The 18,980-nt window shown below is 36.1% G+C and overlaps 1 protein-coding gene across 1 annotated transcript in view; it reads right to left on the bottom strand.

Moving 5' to 3' along the window:
* Positions 1-1,170: 1,170 nt before the first annotated feature.
* The window catches only part of THSD7A (thrombospondin type 1 domain containing 7A), a 199,780-nt gene continuing 181,970 nt past the window's right edge, over positions 1,171-18,980 (bottom strand). The window contains exons 20-28 of the mRNA XM_082015333.1: positions 16,988-17,105; positions 14,138-14,283; positions 13,420-13,594; positions 11,157-11,330; positions 10,039-10,134; positions 6,990-7,072; positions 6,441-6,651; positions 2,887-2,974; positions 1,171-1,333 (exon numbers count right to left, since the gene is read on the bottom strand). Coding sequence (XP_081871459.1) covers positions 1,249-1,333; positions 2,887-2,974; positions 6,441-6,651; positions 6,990-7,072; positions 10,039-10,134; positions 11,157-11,330; positions 13,420-13,594; positions 14,138-14,283; positions 16,988-17,105 — 1,176 coding nt within the window. The 3' untranslated portion in view covers positions 1,171-1,248. The remainder of the gene's footprint in view (positions 1,334-2,886; positions 2,975-6,440; positions 6,652-6,989; positions 7,073-10,038; positions 10,135-11,156; positions 11,331-13,419; positions 13,595-14,137; positions 14,284-16,987; positions 17,106-18,980) is intronic.

The raw sequence follows: 18,980 nt of genomic DNA, 5'->3' as shown, positions 1-18,980 counted from the left end.
AAACAATCAGAATACCTTTTAGACAGTAAGTTTGTCACTTAGGATTACAGGGCAACCACTTTTCTTTTTCTTTTCTTTTTTTTTTTCTAACAAAGTTAACAAATATAAAAAATCTAGTCATAAACAGCCTTCAAAGTACAATTAGAAACCAGCAGGACAATCTATACCAGTATAGGTAGATGGGGCAAGAAACTAGACACTTGTATTACACTTGTATTACTGCCATGATATAGACTACAAATGGCCGCTGTGACGAGGAACGGTGTGTACAGTGCACATCGTTAGCCGATCCATCCACCTGCAGTCCAAACCGAACGCCACTCTCTTCAGGATTCCAGACCTGTCTACTTGACACTCCTTGCACAAGATACATCATCATCCTTTCTGAAAAGAGGCAGTTTCTATGGCAATACTAGTTAAGTGCATATCATGCTGCACTAATATAGTGCAAAAATTTGCCTTACACGTGGCAAAAAATATGCAGGCAACAGTTTGAGTTAGAGAAAGTAGAAACAGATTGTAACATTTACAATGGGTATTCTTTTTCCAGACAGAAATCGCTAGAAAATACTGAATCTGAGAATGCCTCCTTTCTGGATGTACATGTGAGGCCTTTATACTTCGGAGTGATAACAGGACAGAATTTTGCAAGTGAGTCATTGCCCTCTGAAATGCAGGTTAACACAAGTTACTATCACCTGGCAAACTGTTGAACTTGGTCAGTGGGTTAATCCCAGTTAAAAGTTAATATTGTACTAAGCACTAAAATGCTCTTTAACAAGTATATAATCTGATAGAGTAATACATATGGCTCAACTGAGTATATACGTTATGCTTGAATGTTAAGAGTCATAGACAGCTTGGTACAAACTCTTCATGCGTACTGATTATACTTGGTTAATGTTGCAGGGGCTTCCAACTGTTAATACTATGTCAGCTACAGTACTCTGGAGATAGAAGTGGTGCTTATAGTTTGTAAGATTGAGGAAAGACCACAAATCTCCAACTGCAATGTCTGTTAATGTGATTCTGCCAGATTTCTCAGAGCTGATGGTCTAAAGTGAAGCAATAATACCTTCAATATCCGTAGGCATTATGAAATCCATCCTTCTTTATCTATGATGCAGTTACAAAAAAGAAAAAGTCAAAACACTTAATCCACTCCATAGAAAATCCCTGTGGCTTTGGATACCTTCTGATTTCAATGCATTAATTTAGACTCCATTTATCACCGTGAGAAGTTATACTTTACATATCTGCGTCTCCATCATAAGCCAAGGTTAAAGGTTTCAGTCGGTTGTTCTGCCTTCTCTGGGGCTTCTTTGGCTTTTTGCTGAAACAATAAGATAGTTTGTAAATAGAACAAGAAACTAATAACATGGCAAAGATGGATTTCAGTCTTAAATGAAAGATGAGGGTATTTGATTTTTCATTTGTAAAAGCTATAAGCCTAAAACCTTCACTTGGATGAGTAATTATCTCTATCAATCCAAAGCAACATCTAAATCAAAGCTTAGTTGTTCAGAAACAGGCTGTTATGGTGCGGATGTGACTTGATGAAATCCTTGGCAGGTAATACTGCAAGATCAGTCACTTTTCAGAAGAACCCAGAGCCTGCAAGTGCAATATTTGGTCATGTATCAGAGACGCAATCAAGTTCTTTTAAACCATATGGCTCAAATCTTAACCTCCCTTGACACATCAAAGATTTCCCAAAGAAGGTTCCATCTTTTGATTAGTTCTGTCTCATTATACTTGCTGTAATTACTACAGTTAATTCTAAATGTTGTAATCGAAGGAGTCATAAATAGCAGGGATCTGGTTGTTAGCCCTAACCATTCCCTGTCTAGCCTCGAATTAGATTTTAATCCAGCAGTATTTCCAATCCATTTGATATAGTTTTAAAAAATTACCAATCCAAAGGAAAATGCATGTTTATGCATGCTTTGGTATTTGTCTTCTTTTGGAGTCTAATATAAGCATTTATTTAAATTGGGCCTGTGCATCCTTTGTCTCGTCCAAAATCTTATCTCAGCTTTGTCACTTAGGCTGCCCAAATCTAAACCTTTGTTACCAAACCAGTTGTTACAGTGACCTTCAATGGCCATAGTTTCCAGTCTGAAGAATCTGCAGTGGAGTTGTATGGTAATGGATTTTCTTTTCCTCAAAAAAGAAAAGATTTTTTCCTTGCTTAGATAGAAGTGAGATTCTGGCGAAGGTTTACTAAAAACTAAACAATTCCAGAAGCCCTCCAAATGCTTACTAACGCAATACAGCCAACAGCCTGATGGGTACGACCACACTTCCCTCACCTTCTACCTCCACAGTCATTTGGATCACAAATTCCAAAAAAGACCCAGAAAACTTCAAAGGAGAGCATTCTTAAAGGTGACTTCTTCTTGAAAAAAAATTTTTGCTTTCACATGCACTAAGATTTCTCAACAAAATATTTTTTCATGTATGGAAAACATATTAGAAAATTTTCAGACTTTTTGGTTGTGTATCTCCATATCCTGCCAAATATCAAATCTGACTTGCCTGATTACTAAATTTCCTTCTTGCCATTTCTCTCTGTGTTTTGTCATACAGACACAATGAAATTATCATGGACACAGTACATTCTTAAAAGAGATAAACTGAGCAAAAATAAACTATACACTAAGCTACCCCATATTTGTAAGAAGTTCTTCTAGCCTCAGGAAAGTATGTGTTTATCCATCATCTAGACTACAATCAGAGTCCACTAACCCGAGCTTGGACAAAAGGACATGGAAAATTAAACACTGCAGTTCACAGAAGTGTCTGCAGTTTCTACAGTGGCATATGTAAACACTTGCATTACAGTCTGTGTGGGACGGCTTCTTTGTAAATAATTAAAGAACTCACCAGGCTAGATAGATCATAGAAACAATAAAGATGAGTAAAACAAATGCACCAGCAGCTACACCATAAACCCAGGTCTTCAGCCTCCCATCTAAAAGGAATGAATGTTAGTCAGTAGTGTTTGAGTTAGTCTTGTTGAATTATTAGTTGTGATATAGTATATAAATACTGTTATAATCCGAAATAAATGTCTTTACTAGCAATTACAGCTTAATAACAGTAACTACTATTAAACGACTGAGCAATAGCTTCTCTGTGCAGTTGTGCTTTGCTTTTCAGCTGAAGTCTGGATAATCTGAATGGAGCCAAGAAGTGGGGCTAAGGCAGCAAGTGAGACCCCCAGAAAGCAGCCCCTGGTAGCAGAGCATCCTTCAGCGTGATTGCAGGGCAGCGGGTCAGCCTGCAACTCATTTATGCTGTTAGAATCACATTCAGTTCTAGCTCTGGTAAATCAATATGCCTGTTATTGTCATTCCTGTTGCTATTTAATTTTATATTTCTAAATACCTTTAGCATGTTTTACCTCATTGATACCTTAACTGCACATACACAACTTGCACTACTGCATAAAGTAATAATTTTTCAATTTCTTCCCCTACCAAATGCAAGTTTTGTTGTTATAAAACAACTTTCCCTCACAGAACAAGCAAAAATACACCAAAAAGACAACGCATGCTTATAAATAGAACAACTGTCTGTTGTTAATAAGGACTGTACCTATGCACAGCTTGTGCAAGTCTGTATTTCGGACATGATGTCCCTGCAGGCTGAAGTATACATCCCACTCTCCTACTTGCCTTGATCCTAGATGCACTCACTTAACCCAGGAAAATGAGGGAAGAACGGGTGTGACTGCCTGTGGGGTTTTGCTCTGACCCCCAAATGAGTATGTCACAACCCCACGTCAGTGCATGTTGTTTGACTCACTACTTTTATCTGACTAATTTTGCAAATTTCTAAATGGCTTTTTGAAAACATTCTTTTACAGGAGGTTAGCTAGCCTTGCTGTACCTCCTTGACAATTAAAAGTCCACAAAAAAGCTGAATTATTTCATTTACAAAGGGCAAGTTTTTTGTTTCATGAAGTTGTGTGAATTTTCAATGTAAGAAAACACAACTAAAATTTTTCTGACCAAATATTTGTTGCTTCCCAATGCCTCTGTAGAACAAAAAGGCATTATCAATGCAGTTGATGTTTCTACAATGTACTAAAACTAAAAATTAGTCAAACTGACTTTGCTCAGATTCACAGCAGCCCTCTCTATTGCTGCGCAGTTAAGTTCAGGCTTTCTGTTCTCTAGTGATGCAAAGTCTTGCAGTCATGTGGACAACTTGTTTAAGACTAATTAATATAAAAGCATTTCAGCTTCATTACATTAATCATCTTAATGAAACATTATAACTGATATAACTGAAATAACTAATCTATTAAAGATGGCTTGAACAGCATATTTGACCTGATATATCCAATGACACCATAATACGAATGAGAGGAATTCAGACTTCAGTACTGTTAAATATGTTAATTTCTTCTCCCTTGACTTGTTTCCATCAGTAAATGTAAGGAGTTTCAGGTTTTTTGGGGTTTTCTTGTTTTAAAATAGTATTATCTTCTTGAAAAAAAGACTGGCATTACCTTGTGTATGGTTTTATTTAATTTTGTCAAAGGAGGGAACTCTGTTAATGAGGTCACTCATATTATGCAACTACAGGCATCTAACTCAGACTTTCTGAATTCCCTTGGACAGATTATTTCTACGTATATAAGGGAATTGGTATATGAAACTCATCTGTTTTGGGTAATACATCAGCACAGACACCTGAAGAAGATAGTTTAAATGCCCTCCTTTCTGGAACTGCAATATAATTTGTTGGAAGACAGTGAAAGTACTATTTTATATCTAGACTTCAAAACTGTGAGGAAAGGAATAATCATGCTAGAGTAAATCAAACCCTTTACAATAGTTACCCAATCCTTGAATTAAAACAATCAAGCATAAATCTCATCTGAAGCGCAAAATGTTCGCTTTCTTCCACCTTTACTCATACCTTCACTGAATAAAGTATTAGTTCTATTGAATACTGCTGCTTTTATCTGAGCTGAGCTATGTTTCCTTCCTAACTTGAATTACTGGAAAATTGGTAAGTTTTCATTAAATCTCTCAACTATTCCTTGCTCCAAAAACTATGCCCGAGCTCACACAAGCATCCACATTCCTAAATAGTTGAAGGCGACTGTCTGACATTTGCTTATTGTCAGCACTCTGGCTGCTACAACCCACATTCTGGCATTTTCAGGTGGAGGTAGCTACAATGAGTTAAACATAACATATTTGGTAAGATGCTATTTTTTAAAGGAGGACCAGAAAATCTTAATTTTATTTTTTTATTGTGGATTAAAGTATTAACTAATTGGAGCAAAGACCATTTTATTGCAGGTATCAAATATAGTATCACAGTACAAATAACAGTAAATACTAGTAGGACTAATGGGCTCTAACATAAGTATTCCTAACCCAAACATGATTTAATCTGCTTATTAGAAAGTATATTGCTATATATTATATACTATATAATATTATATATTATATAGTAGTATATATAATATACTACTACTATTGCTGTAGTTCTCAATTTGCAGAATTTTACGGATTATGCATGTAAAGATACTGTTTTCAATTTTCAGATTAAAAACATTCATAAAAGGTTTAGAAAGAAGTGAACACTCTAAGACAAAAATGTATTAGAATATTTAGACCTACGTGATTTAAAAGACACTTAAGAAGATAACCAATTGTTCTCAATATAATTAATATTTTGGACAAACATCAAATCTCTTTATGTAAAGGCAATTTGTTACTTAAAGTTTTATTTATCTCAATGCTTAATAGTACCAGGAAATAGATACTGAAATCTGATTACATGATGGACTATTTATAAAGTGTTTTTGATGGGATAACTGTCTTATATTTCTTGCCACTCTTGCACATAGGTCCTTGCTCAGCTCTAAAGACCATGGTCCATGACAAAAGCACATATTTCCCATAGAGACTTAGAGCATGTCTATGCTAAATACCAATAATATGGTTAGATATTGTCTAACATGAATTAGTTTACATGTGGATATGGTAGGAAAACATTAGCATATCTATACTGGTTATTTTCCTACAATTTATGCTATGGTTGCAAATTTTAAGCAGCTCTTACCCTCTGCAGTGTTCAGTGCTACCTCTTCACTCCTCTATCAGCAGCATTATTGCTTGAGACAGCATTATCTAATAGCCTGGCTTGCAACTTTGCAGCCACCTCCCTTCTAAAGGTAGAAGGGATTAAAAGGAAACCTTCTGCAATACAAGATTTCCTTAAATCTACTGATAGAGTAGCTGAGAAGGCTAGGGCTTTGCTTAATTCTCTTCCATTGTTTTCAGTCAGGGCAGATGCCTCTTCTGAAATGAACACTTAAGGGCTTTTCTTTTCTTCCTTGGCATCACAAGAATGTAAATGCCAGACCCTGCAGCGGTACTTAGCATTAAGAACTGCTCATTGCATGACTTCACCTGGCCCAAAAGGCTGTAGAAACCAGGTCCTTCCTCGTCCTGACTGGTTACTGGAGGGCTGGGTAGGGTTCACAGCTCGACTGGTTTTCACATCTCCCTTTTTGTCCTCCATGGTGGGGATCACCACCACTGGGATGAGAGTGCACTGTTCAAGTGTGCCATCGGAGGACATAACTTCAGTGTATCCGTCTTCACAACTGCATGTTCTAGTCTGTAGGGAACAAGTGTTTTACACTGTGTAGCAGAAAAACACAGTTTTCTGTGAGCCATAAAGCATAAAAACATGGATGACTGGAAGAGAAGACTGTTTCGATGAGTGCTAGCCTGCAGAGTACCTCTTCATTTATTTTTATGCAGGTTTGTACCAATTCAACAGAGATTATTCAACATTTCATTGAAAGGTAGAAAATGGTCTGAGGTTAATTTTAACGAATTAATTATTAGCAAAAACTCTGAAAATACTTTTTGTTGGCATAATCTTTGTAATGCAGAGAGATGTGTGGGAAGCCCTCACAGGGGTGTTTTACGCTCCAATGCAGTAGCACATACCTCACTGCAGTAAGCGTGGGGTTGACTGCACGGTGGATTACATGACCTGTCAGCATCTGGTTGGTGCATCACTAAACAGCCCCCTGTAGGACAGAAAATCATATTTTGACATGGTAATACCTCACCACTGATGAAATTACTGATGTCATTACTTGCTACAGTATGTCATGGATTACAATTTTATTGCTATTTTGAATTTAAGAGTCCTTCTCTTATTCCAAGGTGAAGGATAATTGGTATCAAGTATTTTCTTGATAGAGTAAGGATAGAGCACATGTATTTGCATTCAAGTACATTTTAGAGAACTAATATTTGGCAATTGAACCTTTTGTTTTTTCCTTTGTTCCTTTGGTGGATGGCTCAAAAAAAACAGTTGAAATGTTTTGTTGTGCTTGAGGGAACAGATTTTGATTCTCTAGGGCACTCCTTATGACTTACATATTAAAACTGCGGCCACAAAGAAAATAAAAGCATATTTTTGATTTGTATCTTTGCCTGTTAAACTGAAAACAAACTACTCATCCTGTTTGTGAATGGATACCTGTTTTCTGCTGCTCCTCAGTAGTTACTTTTACACATGCTATAGTTTTGGCTCTTGTGAAGCCACACTTCATGCTAGTCCAAGACAGATTTTTCAAAAGGAAAGAAGTATTATCAGTAAAGCATGTACTGAATGCTACGATACTGATGATATAGTGGGTTTCGGTCTTTTTCCTTTTTATACAGTCCTAGTTCTCATTTCTACAGCTTTACATACAGTGCAGTTATTGTTATGGACCAATACACATCAGGCTTTCACTATCATTTCAGCCAGAGCGACTTAAAAATACATTTAGAATCAGTCTGAATTTACCTGGGTTTCCTTCTAGCTTACAGAAGAGGCATATGCATCACGTGGTTTAAAATTTATACTGCTACAGGATGACTTATCTTGCATCTCCTAAATTAACAACATTTTTATACTGGTGTGATATGATGATGAAATCCTGATAGCTGAGGTTGGTCATGACCATAGCAGATGCAGTTAGATGTGGTTACGTAGATCCAAGTGTTAACAGGATGGCCGATGAGAACAAAGAAAACCCTGCTGGCTATCATAAATTTTCCCCACCCCCAGAAAGGAAAATCATATATCCTAGCATACAAATCACATGCCTGTGGGAATCTATGTAATAAAATATCAGTCATCCAAGGAAGCTGCAGAAGGAAAGAGTTGCTTCATCGCCCATGGGAAACAACACCTTCAAGTAAAAAAGAACTATTCAGCACAATAACGTTATGCAAGTAAGTAAATAAGTAACAGGACTCATAATACAAATTGGATAATTCTGAATTAATATACACTATGTTAGAGTCAAATGTAGAGAAAATACAGCAGCAAAGAAACACAGTAATCAGAGATGTGGGTTGATTCTAGATTGAAACAGGTAATCTCCATTTAAATAAATCGTGTATGTGCATTTATCAGTTTGAGCTCTTAAACACTGTAGTTTATACAAACTACTTTCAAAAAAACGTTCAGATGTAAGTTACAATCTGGTTTATGACCATATACTTCATGCAGAGGAGTTCTCATGGAATGTTATAATTAAGTGCTTTGTTTGAAAACTATCAGGAACATACAAAAAATATAGTTTTGCACTGCATGAAAACTGGTGATTATATTGTCTGGAATTTTCCACTAGTCTTAATTTCAAATCAGAAAGTCACCACAGCTTTAAAACCATGCACAAACAAACTGTGAAAAAAGAAATACAATATAGGTCCAAGGTTACTCTGCCTAGGAGGTCCCATCATGAAAAATATGCCAGCATATATATGAAAAATATACACATATTCATGCAATTGTCTTTCCTGGAATTTATCACATGGCTCTATTCAGTCACATCAGAACAAACTATTATTTTTATATGACTGACTGTGATTCATGAATATATGCTGATTTTAACATCTTAGAACCATAAGAGCCAAGATGTTATTTATTTTGCAATCCTGTAGGTCCTTTAATAGATAACATCATATATGAATCTCAATAAGAATTCTTACTTAGAGTTTTACTTACCATACAAGCATCTTAACTAGGCAGGAAGCAATCAAGGTGCATAAACAATGCCCCATTGAATTCATTGTGAAGATGATGCATTTTAATATTCTTATAGCACAAGGTGACACTTGCAAATGAGACTCTGGGCTATTAAGTATTATTTCTACTGTTACAACAGACAGTGGTGGTGGATTCCACCATCAAGAAGTATTGTGTTGGCAGTCCATGAATTAGAGCTCTCCTCCTGCCAGCGGCTGGCATTGAGGATGTGATTACAGTCCCTGGAATTCTTTTATTATCACCTCGGCTGATATAAAAATTATTTATATAAAATAAGCATAACTGTTAGTTTAAATGAATCCCTAATTCTGACAAATAAATTCATATAAATAGATATATATGAAGATTTGCTTGAATTCAGAGACCTCAGTCATTCTTAATTCATGGTGTTTTGTGCTTTGGTTTGCACAAAAATTAACTACATTCTATAGCTCTCTACTGAAGTATCCTGCTATAGGTTTAAGTCATTGGAGAAATAAACTTAGATTAGCACGTTTATTAAAATTTTATACTTTGTAATTTTAAGGAGATATATGATATATGTATGATATTATCAAGCTTTGCATCTCTCTCTGCCTCTGTATAGGCACTAAAATGAGCTTTAACACATAATATTTCTATTTTTTGTAGGGCTTGAAATCTGAAACCCTAAATTCAAAAGTGTAAAGAATGTCTATGGTAAAAAAATATACAACGTAAAACATTCCAGGTCAGAAGACAAAATTTATATTTACTTTTAGCATTACGTGCTGCAGATTTCTGGAAAAGAAATTACATCTTTAGCATGCAAAAACAAGATGATTCACAACACCACCACATTGATTCATATATCAGGAACAAGTGTTTTTAGCAGCTTCTTAAAAAAAAAACAAATTCCCTTTGTTGGGAAAAGACATTATCCACCTGTTTTCCAGGCTTATGTGTGTATATAGAAAGAGTAGTTACCTGTGACGTTTAAACCATCTGACCTTTGACACCACACAGTTCGAGAAGATCCCTTCCATGGGCTAGCCATCCACTTGTATTCATAGCACTGGCCATCTACACAGAGAACATTCACTTTTAAGAAATCTGATGACAAGATTTTAGGCTACCACTGGTGGCAGCCACATTCATCAGTAGACCACACGCATTATGTTTAATGGCTTTTATGGCTAAGTAGGCCCCTTCCTCCTTCACCGAGCAACTTAGAAGGGTGCGCTGCACACATGGAGGCCCCAAGGTCTCCTGCACGTATTGGATACATACAGAATAGACCAGATGTGTCCCTGACACTAACTATAATGATTGTACATACAGCTCGTGGAGTAAGCCTAACGTGGTTAATGGGCAAAGCAGACGTTTCCAATAACCTCATAATGGTTGTGGCCCATCTGTTGCACAAAACTCATTTCGGAGTCAGGTTCCTTTCCTTGTAATGCTGAGCTTCAGTCAATGCTCCAGTGCTTGTTGAAGCAACTTGGGCTGCATTTGGCTTCATGTCTCAGCTCTGTTGTACATCTCTTATATGGCCTGGGATAAATCATTCTGCACCTTAGCTCCCTTATAAATATAAAATTCCTTTTTGCCTGATCTGTCTGGCATCTGAATGGACAAGAAATGTCTGTACAGGAAATTATTTTTCTTAGATACTTTGTCCAGTACCGGCAGTAAGCATGACTGAGACTTTTTAAAATCACTGTCATGCAATTAACAACCATTCAAAGGGTAGAGAGAAATCTAAATTTGGTTATGTATCAAAAATTAAAGATTTCTTTTTATTACTGTTATCAAGCAGATAAGGCAACTATTTTTCCCCATATCATAAAAAGAAATATCACTACTTAAAAAGGATTATCAATTCTCCAACGTTTGTGTTTAAAGTGGTAATATATGATAGTTAGCTTTTGAAAGTTTTTCTGTTTACAATTGATATCTGGAAAACAAAAATTTAAGTGCATTTCCAAGTCTATCAAATCCATATTTGCCTAAACTTGATACCTTGAACAGAAAGAAAACAAAACTATTGTTGTTCTGTATTTTTTTCTTACAAGAAGTGGCCTTATATGTATTTTGGTGCTTACCATTGCATGGTCGTGTTTCCAAAGCCTGTTCTGGACAGAGATGTTGATTCTCTAACTCCTGTATGATCACTGCCCGAGACCGGACTTGTATCCCTCCAAAGCCAAGATCCTCACCATTAACACAGGTTAGCTGACAAAGGCTCCATTCTGACCACTCTCTCAAGTAACAGTCCCCTGTCAAATAGCAATTTTGTAAAATGAATGATGATCATATGTGAAGAGTTTTTCACACTGAATATGGCTTAGAAAAAAAAGTCTAAATCTGGTTTATTAATTTTCCCTCTTTATATTTCCTTTCATTCCTCCTTTTAAACATGACATATTTAAGAGAAGATAATATTTTGACAGTCTGAATATCTGTGCAGCAGCAAATAGTAATAAAAATTTTATACAAAAGCCTATTTGTTCTAAAGCAGGGTGTTTTCCTGTAGCATTCCCATAAAATCACTCTCATTTTGAATTTCTGAATAACGCTCCACCCAATGTTTGGATTTTTGTAAATTTTAGCATATTGTGTACTGTATGCCTTGCGCTAAATTCATATATATTGTCCACAATTCTTTGATCTTAGAAAGAGAAAACGTTGTCTAGTTTTAAAAAAATTAATTGTTGCTTATCCTGATGCAGAATTTCTCTAAACAGTGGAAACAACTGCTGGAACATTCTTTGCAAGAAAGGGAAATGGGAAGGTGATTAAAATGTCTGTTCTGGCTATTTTATGTTAGGATAATAAAGATTTGTAGAATGTTATCTTATAGTGTAAAACTAAAAAATAAAATTATACTAATGACACTAATTAGCATGATTGGCTAAAGAACATTTAAGGAAGATCTGAGGCACAACACAAAGAGACCATTTTGTTAAAACTGCAGTAGGAAATAGGACTAGACTATGCACAGACTCATAAACAAACCTCTTAGTTCTCATTATTTCAGTGAAAGAGCTATTAAAAATTCATGCTACCTTGCATTATACTGATGATATATATAATCAGTACCGTGTTGACCAGATGCCTGATTAATGAAGGAATTTTATTTGCCAATGTTAGGAAAGCATGCAAAGAAATGAATAATTGAAGAACTGATGTATACGTAATAGGAAAACAAGTAGTGATTTTTGGAAACATTAGTTGGAGCATATCATTAGCACATCCCCACAGGGCAGTTATTCTTGCTGGCTAAATGCGAGATTGTTGAAGAACAGGTTCCTGCTCAGCAAAATTTTAAAAGCGAGCAGTAAGCAGCTATATTTTTTAATATATATTTGACTAACAAGAAAACATAACTACAAGTTTGTTATTCTTCCAATTTAATAAGTACAAATATGTGAAAATCATGCAATTGGAATGCTGTGCACAAACCAGCAATGGAAGCCTCTCTGTTTTTGATTATTTTCTATTTATTGAGGTAACTTGACCTTCAGTCCAATCTGAAATAAACTGGAAAAAAAATTCTGAGAGAGTTGCAAGAGAACAAAACCAAAGTTCTGGTTTGGAATGATAGCTACATTGGAACTAAAGGAGTTAATCACTACTTCTAAAGATACATCACTAATGACTCTACTGAACAAAAGCAATACACTCCAAATTCTACAAATAAGTGTTTGAAATTAAGTAAGTGGAGCAGTTTTACTGGAAATTAAACAGCTGTTATAGGCTCTTAATCCTTCTCAGTATGAGGGTCATGGACCTAATCATTTATAACATCTCCTTTGGATTCAGTCTACAAGGGCAATGATAGTGCATGTCACATCCAGCAAATTTAAACAGCTAGAAACACTCCATTTTCTCAGAGATCAAAATATTAGTTTCATTTGAAATAGCCCACTTCAAATAAAAAAATAAGACTCCCTAGCTTAGCTTCCTTAGACACCGGTAAAAGGCATTAAGTTCTTAGCCACTGTTAAAAGTATTAATAAAGCTCTTAGGTGATCTAAGCACTTAAAGTAAATATTTAGCTGTAAACCAACACTCCTTAGAGTTGAACACAGGTTTTATTTTAAAAGATTTTGGGAAAAAGTATATTCTTATTAGGTACAATCTGTGACTGAGACATGTCTTTTATAAAATTTAAAACCTGGTATTTTTTCTAATTGATCTTTTGTCATGAAGCCACTAACAGAAAGTAACTCCGATAGTCATTTGATGGATGAATCCAATCAATAAAGCATGTGAAAAAGATTTAATTGCCTGTGGCTAATGCTAGGCACTGATAACTGTAATGTTACCAAACCAATGCAACATTTGTTTGAATAGCTTCGTTACCTGGACAAGGGACAGTGCAGGTTTCCTCAAGTATCATCTTCTTATTACCATCTATAATAGGCTCTATTTCTCCACAGAATTCCTCATCTACTACTTTGCCAGTATCTTCAATGGATCCGTCAAAAACCACACAGGAAATGTTCCTCACTCGTGTTCCCTCTCCACATTGAGCATCCTGGGGAAGGAGGACACACATGGATGCTGGACAGAAGAAAGTGCCAGAAGACTAGATCTGAGCTACATGTCACTCTGCCTCCTATTATTTCTTGCTTAACTACTTATTCATTCCAGTGTGGGGAGAAGACTTTGTTCTTTACTTCTGAAACAACCAACCAACCAAAACCTCTGCTGGCTGCTACCACTGTTTCTTAAAGTATGGAGCTAATTATGCTTTTGAATTGCAACCACAGCAGTATCTCAAGTGGAGATCTCTTCTAGGATGCCAATCTATTTCCACAGATATTCTTTTACAATAGAAGGATTTCAATTATTAACAAAGATGCTGCTTGGGTACCAAAGTTTACATTTATACTTTGAATATCTGTAGCACATTGTTATATCTGTTGACAAATATGAACTCTAAGAAAAATTCCTTAGTTTTTGTATAAGAGAGGTGGAACCAAATTGTTTACAGTGTTATGAAGCAGGTGTCTGAGCATATCACCAATATGCCTAGATACACAAGCTCCATAACTTCAAAGTCCCATATAGCTTTTACCTCTACTTTGCATGCAGACCATTGACCATATTGCCATCGATAACAAGGTTTTACTGGACAGGGTTTGAACTGCTCCATCTGAGAGGGACAAGGCCTCCCATCACCCTGAAATGGCTGATTTATGGTCCTCCTTCTGATCATTTTTCCTGTAAATGAGAAACAGCAATATAACTAACAACAAAGTGGTTAGACTGATTTATTCCTCAAGATGGTTCTATTTTGGTGAAAAGCATTGTGTTTGAATAAAGTAATTTTTTCCACATTTAACAAATTGGATTGCAAAGCAGGCCTGCTGGCTGTTAGAAATGTAAATCCATATAACAGACAAGTCAGACGTTTTATATTCTATCATTTGTTTGTACTGCAAGAAGTGCAGGAGGATGTTTGATTAGGATTTGAGCAAACAAAAGTAGTAATTTCCTAGTTCAGAAGTATGGACAAAAATACTCCTTCTGAATGTGACAATGTGTCGGTGGTACTTCAGTGGAGATTCCAGCTCCTCATCTGGAGTTTGCTGCTAGAAGAAACCAACGTGTTCTGTTCTTCCCTCAGTTAATACAGAATCATGTGTCCCATGATGATTGTCTGATTCCCGCAACCAGGAACAGCTTGCCACTTTCCCTCACTGTCCATCTGCACAACGTGACATGCAGATTTTGCAGGAGATGAAGGATTCTTCTCTCAGGCACAAAGAAAATTAAAATACAATAGGCTTATCCAACATTAATCTTCTCTTCAATCATGAAGAGAAGATTCACGCTACCCAGCATCACTGAGATACAGGTTCTATTTCAAATACTTATATAAACAGAAAGAGGAAGACATTTGTAACCTTTCAGCAACTCTTGCTTCCTTCATCTTGCAGTGGACATTAGACCATTATGCTTCATTACAGACAGGCCATGTCATATAACCAATATAATTTTTGTGTGCCAGAAGTAGTGGTAAAGTAGCTGCTCTAGGCTTGGCACCTCACAAACATTTCCACAAAATCAACACAGCTGTAGTATTTTAATCTATGTATAGATATATATACATGAACCAAGTCTGAAATAAGATCTATGTATTTAAATTTTTATACTGAGGCATACAATAAACTAAGGCATTACACAGATTTACCTACATAAAAGCTGGTGTTAGCTGGCCAAAACAATTCATCATTAATTCCACATTTCAATCTGATGCATTTGGAATTGAACAACCTAGTGATCATGACTCAAATCTTTTGCTGCGAGCAGGCTACACAAGCCACAATGCAGCAGCAGAACTACACCAGTCTCCCAGCCAGCTGTGTTTACTGCAGCTAGCTAGAAAGATGCAGTTTACCAACTGGAGCCTCATCATTCTTGGGTTCACAGCTGCTCCAGCTGAGATGTTACAGGAGAAAAAAAGACTTTCTTGAAAACTACTGGAGAAAAAAAACCCAAAAAACCACAATGAGCAGAATTCTTCCATACAAAATTCTTCCTCAACTTTATGGGTATTTGCATGGGTGTACAGCTGTGATTCAGCTTTGCGGCTGCTGGGTTTATTAGATGTTTATTGATTTTGAAAAACAGCAGCTACTTCCAACTTCCCACCTGATAGGAAAACTACAGTTTCAAGACTTACATGTGAGGTTGCCAGTGTTTGTTAAAAACACTGGAAATTTGAAAGCTGTTTTATATTGTTATTTTTTGAAAAAGCATAGCAACAATAATTCTCATTAAGAAAAATATCAGGTCAATTGTTCAGGTCTTGTATATAAACAGAGTCTTGTGAAGGAAAATCTGACAACATATTGAAGCCTTCAATAGAGCTGTTACTTCAATTCTCACTCTATAAGGGTTATTTTTAATATCTAAGTGGAGATTATTTGAATGTAGAAGTCATGCTTTGAGAGGTAATGTCAAGAACTGAAACATTATTACATAATTACATAATTATTACATAATTAGATACTGCAGTATGTTATCATTAAAAAATGATAGGTCATTCTGTTGGGATCCTGAGGTGGCCAGAGCTTTTGGATGTTTTTGCCTAGACCTTTTCCCTGTGGTGCACTCCCCAAGGAACACAAAAAGATGCAATATCCTTTTACTCTGAGCCCAGCAGTTGAAACTGGATTCCATACACTGCTAACCATCCAATATCTGTAGTGACATGTTACAGATGTGATTACAGAACAAAGAGGCTTCATAGATGGGCTTCTACCCTTCTCTTTCAGTAGTCTGTGTTCCTTAGTTGCAGCACACAATGGTGCTTATTCTGATCCATATCAGCACAAATAAATAACAAGATTCCCTCCATACCTAGAATGTGCTTTTGATATCCATTCTCTGAAGTAGATTTGATTTTAAAAAACTTAGTAGTTAGAAGCATTTTGGAAAAAAACAAATTAATGTGATCACAGTGAAAGTAACTTGTCTCCCCACACTTGTTCTGTGTTTAAAAATATGGAATTCTGTGGTGAGTAGATTTGTTGGTTTTAATCACTGTGCTCTTCTACAAGCTTAGTTGTTCTAAACTCACCACTAATGAAACTTAAGAGAAAATCCCTCCCTCCTCTTCCTCCCTCACCCACGGAAATATATTCACATCAGTGTTTATTTGTGCCTCAATATATCACTCATCATATTTCACTTTGTTCCCAGAGTCAGAAACTATTCTGGGCCAAATTCTCATTATCTTCAGTGAGTACAGTCTCACTGAAGCATATTATGCCCATAAATAAGGCTGATTTAGATCCCCATCACAGTCCCTAGCTAGTTGCATTTTCTAGTTCTTCAAAAAGAGATATTATTGCTTTTATTAAGGGGGAAAAAAAAAAAGGGGGGAAAAAAAACCCCTCAGTCTGAGGTATATACTGACCTGTAAGGCCACATGTTTGAGAGCACTCAGACCAAGGGGACCAGTCAGAGAGCTGACAGTTCACAGGACATTCCACAACACAGGATGTATTCATTTGCCATGTCTTCTCCAAACCAAGCTAAAAGAAAATAATGGTCAGCATGTAACACCCAGTCCGTGTCATCGGTGCAGAGTATGCATTTGAACACAATGAATGTGATACAACTAAAGCTTTAAGCAAACATGAAGTCATTACTAAATAGAAAGTAAAGCAAATTAGGACATTTAAAAATCTCACTTTAAGGCAGTCTTAATGCATATGCTGATTTTTAAATACATGCTTAAATCCTATTTTCATCAACTATTTTCTAAATTAGAGCCTATAAATGGAGGGCTTCAGCTCTACAGTATTACTTTATACAATAGGTAATGCACAAAGTAATTTATGAAGTATCAGTAAAGTATTTTGAAATCGGAATATACAAATACTGAACTATCAACAGCTATTAACAGCTGAATTTAAGCGATGCTTGGCGCCAGGGTCAAAACTAACAAAAGGAGGAGAACGAACTGCATTGGGTATTCAGTTTATTTGTCAGAAGATGTTGCAAATGCTGAAAGTTTACAGGAGCTCAAGAGAGGATGAACAAGTTAATGGAAGAGATATCTGAAGTTTTAAACACACTGAAATCATGTTGAGGAAATGCAGTCCAAGAGCTGAAAACAGGTGGAGGCTATGAAAAGACTAGATGAAAACTCATATATGTCTGTCCTCCTTGCTCTTCCTTAGGCATCTGCTTATGCTTCTCTCTTGTTTTTTCCCTAACATGGTGTGTAAGTTTATTATATATATTATGCTATCCATTCTACTGTATGCAAAAATACTGATGCTACACTGACAATGGTTTGTTCCAAAAAGAATAACAGCTTTGCATGTTTTTTCTGAAAAGCTTTGCAAAAAGAAGAATCCTCTAGCATACCTAACTAAAAGCTGCAAATCCTGGAAAAGTATGAGAGAAGGGAACACAGAAAATGACCAGACTCACATGTTTTCGCAAAAATGCATTCTGCACTGAGCTCTTCTCTGGCCAGGAGTCAGCTTAACACCAACAAATTATGGAACCCCCACAAGGTATGAAGAGTTTTATGGCCATGCTTGGAGATGGCAGAGTGGCTACATGGTCCTTTCTCTGATCCTGTAAAGTCATTTCTATATTCTTATAAACTCCCAAGCTCGAGATTTTCCCAAACCAAGGAAGAAAAGAGATATTCTCAATAACACACATGAGAATATATGATGCAAGAGGGAATACAACCAATGGCAAAAATATTAGCATGACAATAGTAATCCCTGCAGCCTGTACAGCTTCAGAATGAGTTAAAACCATAGGTCAATTATAGTGTGTATGATATAAAGTGTGAAAGAAAATCAATCCTGCCAATATGAACAATACAATCTGCAGCTTCCCAGCATAAAAAACTGCCCTCTTCATTGGCCCTCACCAGTGAACCTTGATCATCATTGGGGCCTTTCAGAATCCCAGGAGGTTGTGGATATCTTTGAGTAGATAAAATCCCCACATAGTTTAAAAAAAAAAAAGCAAACTAGATATTTCAAAACCTATTAATTTTAATGACTGGAAAGGTTAATGACATAAACCCAGCAGTTAAGACTTTAAAAAGGAAATAAAAACGCTATTTCCTACTAACTGCAAGCATAGAACAATAATTAGGCACAATATTACCATGTCCTCCATAAATAAACTACCGCAAGTACTGGAAATGTCACATCCTGATAGACTCACCAAGCCTTAAATTTGCATTTGCAGTACCATTTATTGAGACAAATGAGGTTTTTAGATCTCTGTTCTGTTTTATACATCAAAGAATGAGTTCTTGGCTTTTCTCTGTAGTACAGTATAACCTTGATTATCCAGCTATCACACACAGGCAACACCTGAAACCTTGGGATAATTTGGAATTTGGATGATTAGGAAACTAGAGAACCGTCTTT

This window comes from Phaethon aethereus (assembly GCF_964289735.1).
Source record: "Phaethon aethereus genome assembly, chromosome: 2".
Taxonomy (NCBI): domain Eukaryota; kingdom Metazoa; phylum Chordata; class Aves; order Phaethontiformes; family Phaethontidae; genus Phaethon; species Phaethon aethereus.
Note: the sequence above shows the minus strand (reverse complement) of the source record. Positions and strands in the feature narration are given on the sequence as shown.